General features: G+C 34.7%; 2 protein-coding genes across 3 annotated transcripts in view; one reads left to right on the plus strand and one right to left on the minus strand.

The window, feature by feature from the left end:
* LOC141394645 (uncharacterized) overlaps window positions 1-12,133 on the plus strand; it is a 218,598-nt gene that overhangs the window by 120,754 nt on the left and 85,711 nt on the right. The gene's annotated exons all lie outside the window — the stretch shown is intronic.
* Window positions 9,917-10,891, minus strand: LOC141393091 (uncharacterized). The gene is made up of 2 exons (XM_073966041.1): window positions 10,782-10,891; window positions 9,917-10,722 (listed from the first exon to the last, which is right to left on the minus strand). Exons 1-2 carry the CDS (start codon window positions 10,824-10,826, stop codon window positions 9,949-9,951), a joined length of 819 nt encoding a protein of 272 aa, XP_073822142.1. The 5' UTR covers window positions 10,827-10,891; the 3' UTR covers window positions 9,917-9,948.

The raw sequence follows: 12,133 nt of genomic DNA on the forward strand, positions 1-12,133 counted from the left end.
TTTTGGTATAGCCCCCATATAACGGTACCTCTCGATTTTCGGTATTTTGAGAATTTTAGCCACAATTTGTAACCGAACTATCTGCAATTTGACATTTGAGGTTCTCAGTGGTCATGAAACATCTCCACCAAACATCGTCAACATAGGTCCATGTTTTGGTATGGCCCCCTTATAACCGTACCTCCCGATATTCGGTATATTAAGCATTTTAGTTACAATATTTAACCGAACTAGCTGTAATTTGCCATTTGAGGTTCTCAGTGCTCATGAAATATCTCCACCAAACATCGTCAACATAGGTCCATGTTTTGGTATAGCCCCCATATAACGGTACCTCCCAATTTTCGATATTTTGAGAATTTTAGCTACAGTTTTTAACCGAAATAGCTGTAATTTGACATTTGAAGTTCTCAGTGGACATAAAACATCTCCAACGAAACATCGTCAATATAGGTCCATGTTTTGGTATATCCCGCCCCCCTCGATTTTCGGTAATTTTCAGTGGTCACGAAATTTCTTCACTAAAATTCGTCAACATGGGTCCATTTTTGAGGGTCTACATTGTTTTGATGAAACTACCCCACGGTGCTCTTGAAACAATTTTAAATGGAAGGTGCTTACACCTCGGAAGTTTTTGCGGATTCTGAAACTACAATGTTTGTAGATGAGAAAAATCAAAAAACAAAAAAAATCGCCGGAGCGCTTTTTAAATAAATCGCGATTTAAGTTGACATTTTTAGGGGTTGTTAAGGTTTTCACGATTTCGCTTAGAAACCGCATGTCCTATCAAAATGGGACTAAAGAAAATGTTGTAGCTATGACAATTCTCTACAAGATTGACCTGTCTGGCATTCTCGGCGGTTTTACCGTTTTTGAGATATAGAAGTTCAAATTGGGACAATTCAATTTCAATTAAATTTTGTATCGCCTCCTTATAAAACAATGTCATGGCTGCAAATTCCCAACTTAAACTTATATATCTAAAAAAATGTTACAACTTAGGATAAGTTACTTAAGCCAGTCTTGTAGAGAATTTTCACAGCTTTAAGATTTTCTCAGGTTCCATATCGATAAGACTTACCATATAACAAGAAAACCTAAAAATGTAAATTGAACTTCTTTATCTCAAAAACGGTACAGGCTGGGAACAAATAATAAACGTCAATCCTCTAGAGAATTTTCACAGCTACAACATTTTCTTTAGCTCTATTTCGATTGGACTTGCGGTTTCCAAGCAAAATCGTGAAAACCTAAAAAACACCTAAAAATGTGAATTTTGACCGCGATTTTTTTAAAAATCACTGCAGCGATTTTTTCTTGTTTTTGGATTTTTCTCATCTATGAACATTGCTGTTTCAGAATTCACAAAAACTTTCCCTGTGTAAGTGGTTTTCATCAAAAGTTAGTTAAGGCGCACCCTTCATGAAATTGTTTTATAAGGGGGCGATACAGTCAGTGCATTGTCCCAATTTGAACTTCTATATCTCAATAACGGTAAAACCTACGAAATTATCACAAAGGTCAATCTTGTAGAGAATTTTCATAGCTACAACATTTTCTTTAGTCCCATTTTGAAAGGACTCGCGGTTTCTAAGCAAAATCGTGAAAACCTAAACAACCCATAAAAATGTCAACTTAAATCGCGATTTATTTAAAAAGCGCTCCGGCGATTTTTTTTGTTTTTTGATTTTTCTCATCTATGAACATTGTAGTTTCAGAATCCGCTAAAACTTCCAAGGTGTAAGCACCTTCCATTTAAAATTGTTTCAAGAGCACCGTGACCCTCAATTTGACTCTTGAAGTTCCCTGCAGCTATAAAACTTTTCCGCTTAAAAATTTAAAGATAAGTTGACTCTTTGATATAGCCCCGTAGGTGGTACCTTTCACCTAGCTGAACACATTTTTTTAGATTAGATTAGATAACACTGTGGAACAAAATGGAGGTGAAAGTCTGTGGCACGGAAAATTCCTCTTGGGGAAGAAAGGCCTTGGTGAGTATATTATGAACCCCGAAGGACAGATCCGCCGTGAGTCGAACTTCCGCGTTATGGCGTGATGAAATTTTTGTTAGAGACCCTGTGGGCCATCAGGAATTAGCGTTGTATCTTTGTTCACTGTTGCTTAAGTGCTCTACAAAAACAACAAACAAAGATATAATGCTAATTCATGAAGGCTTACAGGGTCTCTTGCAAAAACTTCATCACGCCATAACGCGGAAGTTTGACTCACGGCGCATCTGTCCTTCGGGGTTTTTAATAAACACACCAAGGGCTTTCATCTCCAAAAAGAATTATCTCTGCCCCAACATTTGTGTTCACAGTGGAATTTAAGCAATAGTGGGAGGCAGTAGGAGTCTATCCATTGTCGAAAAGTTGTTCCACCTAAAATTGTGAAAGGACCCTAATTATTCCATTTTAATTAAGACTATTTTATGGTGGAGGGTATAAAAAGTTCGGCCCGGCCGAACTTAACGACTTTTTACTTGTTACTTCTATATTTCATTTAAGCGTTCGGTATAAGCAAATACAAATTTAAAAAATATTACTATATAACTACCACGATTGATTTAATCATATAAAATAATGTATTTTCGTTAAACCGGACAATTTGATAATTCGGACACCGCCGAAAAATGTGGTGTGCGGATTTTCGAGAATTTGCTGTATATGTATGTGGGATCAATATCGAAATCTGAATCGCTTCTTAACAAAATAAATAGGGATCGACCTAGGGCCAAAAAATTCTTCTCCAATTTTTATGCGAATTGGTCAATAAATGTGACCTGTGCTTTGTTTTCAAAAATACATGGCCAGACGGACAAGTGAATCTATGCAGATCATCAAAAGGAGCTATGGGTCTATTTCCTTCCCTTTTGTATGTTGCAAACTCAAACTATCAACATATTTGGATACGTTGATTTTGACGGGTGCCACCGTGGTGCAATGGTATGCACACCCGCCTTGGACACTAATGGTCGTGGGTTCGATTCCCCGGCCAGGCAACATCAAACATTTCAACGGTGGCAAAATTACCCCTCAGTAATGTGGGCGACATTTCCTGAGTATTTCAGCCATGTAAAACTTCTCTACAAGTTGTGTCTTAGGACACGCCGTTCGGACTCGGCAATAAACAGTAGGTCCCATATCATTAAGCTGATATGAATCGGGGTGCACTCATTGATATGAGAGAAGTCTCGCTTGTCCCGTATGGGATGTTTGTGGAACAATTATGATTTTGACATTTCTGATTGAGTTTTTGAACAAATTTGTATAGGAAAGCAACTTATGTTGTAATAAGAAGGCTGGGTTATAAGAAATTTTCTCACCTTGTGAAAACTAATTTTGCTTATATCTATGTATATTTAAGTCTTTTAGTCCAGATTTATTGCTGTGGCGGAATAGTAACACTGTGATACAAAAGTGGACAAAATTTTTTTGCAGGATTTCTGATTCACAAATTCGGTTTTGTGGGAGTCCATAGAAGACGAAAATACCTTTGGTTTCTTTGAGTTACTTCGGGTTCTGATTTTATAACGGTAAATGTAGTGAAAAATGGGCTTTCTTGGATTTTCAAATTTAAACGGACATTACTTCTTTTTTCCACAACCGATTTGCACACACTGTTTTTCATTATAAAGGGGAGAGTAATGCCTTTCGAACAAGCCATAGATTTTTAAAATCTGTTAACAAATGGCTAAGTAATAGTGGTTTAAGTGTGACAAAAACGCATTAAAAAACAGTAAAATGTTTTTCCTTGTGCTCTAGGCTGCGCAAACGAACCTAATAGCACAATTATTTACTGTTAACAAGTAGGAAATTTAGTTGGCTTTCCAAAATGGGAAACCAACGAAATCGGTTGAAAAATGAATGCGTTATGGCATTTTTTGTGTTTCAACTTTTTGGTTTTTTTCATATTTTCCTTTATAAAAGATGGGTATCTTAGCATGTATGATTCTAATTGTGATTATCCTGCTTAACAATTACGCACAAGGTATCAATGTTTTATAAAGGAAAATATGAAAAAAAACCAAAAAGTTGAAACACAAAAAATGCCATAACGCATTCATTTTTCAACAGATTTTGTTGGTTTTTCTCATTTTGGAAAGCCAACTAAATTTCCTACTTGCTAACTGTAAATAATTGTACTGTTAGGTGTCATTTACGCAGCCTAGAGCACAAGGAAAAACATTTTACTGTTTTCTAATGCGTTTTTGTCACACTTAAACCACTACTAATTAGCCATTTGTTAACCAATTTTAAAAATCTATGGCTTGTTCGAAGGGCATTACTCTCCCCTTTATAATGAAAAACAGTGTGTGCAAATCGGTTGTGGAAAAAAGAAGTAATGTCCGTTTAAAGTTGAAAATCCAAGAAAGCCCATTTTTCACTACATTTACCGTTATAAAATGAAAAACCGAAGTGACCCAAAGAAACCAAAGGTATTTTCGTCTTCTGTGGACTCCCACAAAACCGAATTTATGCATTAGAATTTTCACTGTAGCACAGTGTAATTAATAACCCAAGAATCTGCTAAAAAAACGATGTTTAACGGCAATAAACTTAATTTAGAACACTTTTCTTATTGATTTTCCAAACTTAATTTGGCGATTTTCGTCAAAAAATTACTTGCATATTTTGCATAATTTTTGTATATTTTGCATTTTTTGCATATTTAGTGCATATGCAAAATATGCAAAAATTAACAAATATGAGTTTTTTCAGTTTTCTTCAAAACGAAGTTTGGTCCAATCAAAATTTTTGTATCTTTATTAATAAAAACAAGTAAAAAAGCATTAAGTTCGGCCGGGCCGAACTTTTCATACCCTCCACCATAAAATATTCTGAACTAAAATGGAATAATTACTTGTCATTCCTGTCCCCAACTTTAAGTGGGTACGTTAAAATGTCAGATAATGTTTATGTACATTTATGCTGCATTCGGGAGGCACTTTTTTATGGTGCCTATATCTAACTATGTATGTTGACAATTTTTGGTGGGCTAGAAATTGGGAGGTACTGTTATATAGGGGTTATAATAAAACATGGGCCTATGTTGACAGTTTTTGATGGGAGCCTTTAATGTCAAATAACTCCTAATTCGGTTAAAAAATTTAGCTAGAATCTTCAAAATATCGAAAATAAGTACGTAACGTGGGAACTTCAAATGTCATTAACAGCTAGTTCGGAGGTATCTGGGATATACGAAAATATGAACTTAAATGAACCGTTATATGGGGGCTATACCAAAACGTGGACCTATGTCCACAAGTTTTGTCATATAAGTTTATTGACATTTAAGAACTTTAAAAATATTTAGAGTGTAAAAATCAAGCCAATTCGCCGGTTACAGCTTTGTGCTGGTGCTAAGAGTGTTTTAAGAAACCACGAGCGTGACATTCTCCCCCCTTTCCCCTCTGGAGGGGGTATACGGTAAAATTTATGTTGGGCGGTTAATATAAAATGACATGAAAAAAGGTCCCGATTATCTTATGATGCAAAAATGGGCTTAGGGAAACAAAACAATCTCCAAAACAACATAAAATCCTACCAATTTAGCGGATTAAAAAAATCAATATTTTTGTCTGAAAATTGGCAACATTTTTAATATAGATCTTATAGCGTTCTTCCTGGAAGGCACGTACCGCCAACGTAAGACTAATTTGGAAGAAGACTTCTTTATCTAGCCACTGATGCCAATTATGTTAATGTACGCGGTCAGATAACAGAGTTATAAGCTAATATGTCCGTAGAAACCCTATTATAGGGTAGCTTTAGTCAGCGACCCACCATTTATAGTCTGGCACTAGATGGCAGCTGATTTTAATACTGAATAATCTTAAACCCATGACCTACTTTGGAAAATTATTCCCAAGGTGGGCACTGGTGGGCATCATGACTAAAACCTTAGGTCAAATTTAAGTATATGATCGAATTGGCATTACGAAATACACTAAGGAAATATGAAGCTAACTAGAATTCCACAACACGCTAAAACACTATTTTTTAATGGAAATTGAGCTATAACCTCCTTCTTCAAAATCCACTATAATATTTTGCAATACGTATTAGTTTCGCGATGTTTTGAATATATTTACTTGCAGTTAAAATATAGGTTGTATTCACAACAAAAAATATTAGTCAAATGTTCCGTCTTTTGAAGCTATTCTTAAGAAGATCGCGTTCGAATGAAACAAAAACTAATATATTTTTAAAAAGGTCCACGTCATAGCTGTCAGAGTAGCCAGATGTTGTACCAAAATGTTGACATTAACTTTTTTATTTTTGGCCAATGGGTGGATCCACTGTGCATCGGTCTGAAAATGTAGCTACAAACGTCAAAACACCGCAAATCGGGGGTACCGTTATATGGGGGCTATACAAAAACGTGGACCTATGTCCACAAGTTTTGTTATATAAGTTTATTGACACTTAAGAACCCTAAGTGTCAAAATATAGCTAAATCGGTCTGAAAATGTAGCTAAAACTGTCAAAATACCGTAAATCGGGGGGTACCGTTATATGGGGGCTATACCGAAACGTGGACCTATGTCCACAACTTTTGTTATATAAGTTTATTGACATTTAAGAACCCTAAATGTCAAATTATAGCTACATCGGTCTGAAAATGTAGCTAAAAACGTCAAAATACCGCAATTCGGAGGGTACCGTTATATGGGGGCTATACCAAAACGTGCACCTATGTCCACAACTTTTGTTTTATAAGTTTATTAAGAACCCTAAATGTCAAATTATAGCTATATCGGTCTGAAAATGTAGCTAAAAACATCAAAACGCCGTAAATCGGGGGGCACCGTTATATGGGGGCTATACCAAAACGGGGACCTATGTCCACAACTTTTGTTATATAAGTTTATTGACACTTAAGAACCCTAAATGTTAAATTATAGCTACATCGGTCTGAAAATGTAGCTAAAAACGTCAAAATACCGCAAATCGGAGGGTACCGTTATATGGGGGCTATACCAAAACGTGAACCTATATCCACAACTTTTGTTATATAAGTTTATTGACACTTAAGAACTTCAAATGTCAAATTATAGCTATATCGGTCTGAAAATATAGCTAAAAACATCAAAACACCGTAAATCGGGGGGCACCGTTATATGGGGGCTATACCAAAACGGGGACCTATGTCCACAACTTTTGTTATATAAGTTTATTGACACTTAAGAACCCTAAATGTTAAATTATAGCTACATCGGTCTGAAAATGTAGCTAAAAACGTCAAAATACCGTAAATTGGGGGGTACCGTTATATGGGGGCTATACCAAAACGTGGACCTATGTCCACAACTTTTGTTATATAAGTTTATTGATACCTAAGAACCCTAAATGTCAAGTTATAGCTAAATCGGTCTGAAAGTGTAGCTAAAAACGTCAAAATACCGCAAATCGGGGGGTACCGTTATATGGGGGCTATACCAAAACGTGGACCTATGTCCACAAGTTTTGTTATATAAGTTTATTGATACTTAAGAACCCTAAATGTCAAATTATAGCCAAAGCGGTCTGAAAATGTAGCTGAAAACGTCAAAACACCGTAAATCGGGGGGTACTGTTATATGGGGGCTATACCAAAACGTGGACCGATATATCCCATCTTCGAACTTGATCTTCCGACGGCTAAAAAAATGGTATTCCCCAATTTTCAGCGAAATCGGTCAACAAATGCGACCTGTATGTTGCGAACGGACGGACGGACGGACATGCATAAATCGACTCAGAAAGTGATTCTATGTATATCCCTAGAAGGAACTATGGGTCTATCTCTGCTTCCTTTTGTATGTTACATACAAATGCACTAACACATAATACCCCTTACCGCATAGTGGTGTAGGGTATAAATATGCAAAATTCGATGTCTATTGATCAGTTTTACTGATTTTAACATAAACCAGTTTCAGTAGTGGAATTCTGTAACTCATTTTTTTGACAAAAATCGGTAAAATTAAACTGCTTACATTTTCTGTAATTAACGGAAATTTTCGGAAATTAAGTTAACAACAAAATAAAGCTGTCGCTAAGTCCTACCGACAGCAACAGTGTTGTCAACTTTTATTAACACTTTCATTCATAATTTTGCCTTTTAATTTTACCGATTTTTGTCGGTAACTCAAAAAATGAGTTACAGAATTCCACTACAGATGTAGATGTAGTAGTTCCTATACATACCGGTTATCTTTTTTTTTTTTGTAATATCCCCTCTTTAGTTGTTAAATACTTGGTTTGAATTTTAAATCCATTTTATTGAATGTATAAATATGTTTATCCTAACTGTTTATTTGACGTAAAATGCCTGATAATATTTGCCAACCAAATCAAGATAAGGCCATTAAAATGGTAATAAGCTCCAGTGTAAACGAACTCTATGGCTCATTATTATACATATTTTTCCCTTTGATGTTTGATGGATTTTAAAATAAACAAATATGAGGGCTTTAATTCACATCAAATTTTAATTGTTCAAAAATTGTGTGTTCGAAAAATCCAAACAATAACAAAAGAAAGCTTATAATAATTGGGTATGTTCAAATTAAGAACGTTTTTAGGTCGAATTTATCATACATATAACAAAAATATCTCACTCCTAACATAATAGTTACATTAACTATCGGCCAAATTATTACAGATTCAAGCTTTAAAATTAAAAACGAATTAACAGAAATAAAACGAGGCAGTCAAATAAAGTGAATTGGTCCACTGAGGAAAAATAAGGAAACTTTAATTTTTCTTACAAACTCTTTGTGATGATGTGGCTGTGTTTCAAAGGATCGGATTTTGACGGATGTAATTTATGCATAATTTCAGTCCGTTTGTAACACATCGAAATATTCATCGGAGACCCTGTAAAGATTGTATATTCTTGATCAGGGTAAAATTCTAAGTCGATATATCAACGTCCGTCTGTCCGTCCGTCCGTCTTTTGAAATCAAGATACAGCTCGCAATTTTTAAGCTAGACCTTTGTAATTTGGTTCTGTTACTCCTAGGATGTTTGGTATTGCAAATGGGCTATATCGGTGCACGTTGTGATATAGCCCCAATAGAACGGTACCACCCGATTTTCGGTAATTTGAAGGTTTTAGCTTAAATATCACACCGAAATGGCCGAAATTTGGTACTTAGTCTTCGTCTTAGTCTGGTATAGGTCCACGCCTTCATATAGCCCCATAGGACGGTACATCCCAATTTTCGAAATATTAAATTTTGTGGCCTCAATATTCCAACGAAATATCTGAAATTTGGTATTTAGACTTCTTTGGGGGTACAAAACTTTCCACCTGAAATTTTTAGGTATAGATCCACCCCTCCATATTGTCCTTAAAGGACGGTACATCCTGATTTTGGGTCTTTTGAAGCTTTGTGATAACAACCTTCAAAATACCGAAAATCAGGCTACGTTGAAGGTAAAAACCTTTCCGACACGTTTCGATATAGCCCCCCATAGAACGGTAACTTCCGATTTTCGTAATTCTGAGGGTTGTGACGTCAATATCTCACCGAAATGGCTGAAATTTGTTATTTAGTTTTCTATTGGGGTTATAAAATATTCCAGAAGAGAATTACCAGTATAGGCCCACGTCTTCCTATATCCCCGAAAGAATCATACCTCTTGATTTTCGGTATTTTGAAGGTTTTACCCACATTATCTTACCGAAATATCGAAAGTTTAGTATTTAGTCATCTTGAGTCTCTGACAAATTGAACTTTCTTAATTAGTTCAGGAATTTGCTCTATCTTCACAAGCTTGAGTCTGGAGGAGGAGGCAGACAATATCTTTGAGGGCGACAATATTTAACTTTCATGACAGTTTTAATTTCGGACAAATATATAAAACTTTAATATTTTGTTCATATATACCTATATTTATTTTTTTTTATAAATAAATTGTATACATATAAATAATTTTGTAATTCGATACTATTTAACTAAAATTTGAGAATTTTTGAAATCATATTGATGGTATGCTCGGAATTAAAATTTCCAAAAATATCATGAGACATTTCATTGATATATTTTTCCATCCCATATCCGCTTGAAGACACTTCTTTAAATAACTTCTCTATTTGATCCCCATATAGAGATTTTAAATCATTGGCATAATCACTGAGGTCCATTTCGAATCCAATTAAATTGTTATTTTGTAAAATTTGTTGCATTTCCAATGAGTTCATGCCAAATGTCTGCAGTTGAGATAGAATGTTTTGAAATTGATTGGGAATATCTTGAGATTTTACGAGGAAATTTGATGTTTCCAATTTATAGTCGTTTAACTGATTCAAATAATTTTCAATATTTGCTTTAAGTGTGACAATCATTTCCGAGGAGGAGCTATGCTGCAATTTTTCTAAATCTTTGAAAATATTAGAAAATTTCTTTGTACTTTGTTTAATTAGTTGTTGTGTATATTGTTGAAATTGGGCCATTGCCAAGGCAAATAGTTGCTCTCGTTGCATTTGTTCAATATAGGACACCAAATTAGTGGGATCACTGAGTTGTAGTTTTGCAAAATTTCCCGGTAATTGTCTTGGTTGCGATTTCATTTGAAATTCAGGTGTCTGATCAAAGTGATTTTCAGTAATGGAATCCGATTTGCCGAGATCATGTTGATCGGCGTCATGAACTTTCAGAGTTGGATGGGTATCTTCAGTATTTAAATTGACCTCTGACAATGAGTTTGATATTGGTAACCCCATTGAAAACTGGAAATATATTTAATTAGTTTACCTATAATTAGAGTGGAGAAATCTCATACAAATACCTGAATTATCACCACAGTTGTTACGATTGTTTTAAACATAGTCATATTTCTTAATGTTTTGTTTTTTGCTGTCCTACTTTGCTGTATTTTTTTGCAATAATAACATTGTGTCTTCATTGGCCTCCTTATATACAAATATCAGTCTCATATCTATATTGAAAATCAGATACCTTGTTTCTGTTACTCTTATCTAATTGGTGCGTCTCAAACTTCTGTTATCTGTGACAGAAGCAAAGGTCAAGAAGTTTGTTTGTTTGTTCCGCTTGTGTGGGTGTGCAATAATTGTTGATGAATAATTTATGTGGATGGGTGAAAAATAACAACTTCCTGTCATTTTTATTTAACGGAATGTTGATAATAATTTTATTTGTTATTTATGTAGGTAATATTTTATTGTTGTTTGACTTAATTAAGGCACATAAATGACACTCCAAACTTCATTAGTTAATGCAAATACTGAGTGTGGACCTTTTGTAAGTCATTAAGTTCCGAGTTTAATTGGATTGATATTACTTTTTAATTCCATAATAAAGGAAATGAGGGTTCTTCATACAATATGACAAAAAATTTAGTTAGCTAAGGTTATATTCATGGCAATTTGTTTTCAACCTGGAAACTTGCGAAAGACGAATGCAAAATTAACGTACTCTATATGTCCTCTATTTTCATTGGAAGTACACTATGTCCTCTATATTTGATGTAGTTTACAAATATATGTGAATGCATACATACGTAATCCAATGAACTCAGAGAACCCTAGGCAGAAATTGAAGAAATATTGTCCTGGTTTAATGGTCTGTTTCTCTAAGACGATTCGAATACAAAGTCGTTCGAACTACTACCAAACTTCGGGTTTTTTAACAATATTTGAATAGTTTTTATGTTCAATCAAACAAACATTTCCTACAACAACAGGAGTTTGGTAGTAATTCGAACGAATTTGAATTCGAATCGTCGTAGAGAAACAGGCCATAAGTAAAATCACTGATTTTGCTGGATAAACATAAAACTTTGGAAGATACGTTTTTTGAAAGGTAACTTTTCATCAAGTGTACGAGACCTATTATATAAGTTTATGACCTAAGATTGAAAACGCGGTTTTCCTTTTTCACTTGCAAAAAAATCGTTGGTCATTGAGCTACAACGAGAAAGTTAACAAAAACTATCATTCAAATGATCTTCGCCCTAACAGGTAAAATTTCAAATAAAAAATCAGCTGAGCCTGGGATTTTAACCCACGTCCTCGAAAACATATAAAAATATTATAACTTCCAAAGGCTTCAGTAAAAAGCGTTTGGCATGGAAGCCATAAAGATTGAACGTACAAATCTTCGGCTGTGTAAAAAACACGT

The sequence above is a fragment of the Musca autumnalis genome, unplaced genomic scaffold, assembly GCF_047663935.1.
Source record: "Musca autumnalis isolate F117 unplaced genomic scaffold, ASM4766393v1 scaffold_2, whole genome shotgun sequence".
Classification (NCBI taxonomy): domain Eukaryota; kingdom Metazoa; phylum Arthropoda; class Insecta; order Diptera; family Muscidae; genus Musca; species Musca autumnalis.

Excerpts from the sequence above, each read along its gene's own strand:
- LOC141393091 (XM_073966041.1), bottom strand. The coding sequence starts at position 10,826 with ATGACTATGTTTAAAACAATCGTAACAACTGTGGTGATAATTCAG. Across the intron at positions 10,723-10,781 it reads CAACTGTGGTGATAATTCAG|TTTTCAATGGGGTTACCAAT; the intron begins GTATTTGTATGA and ends ATATATTTCCAG.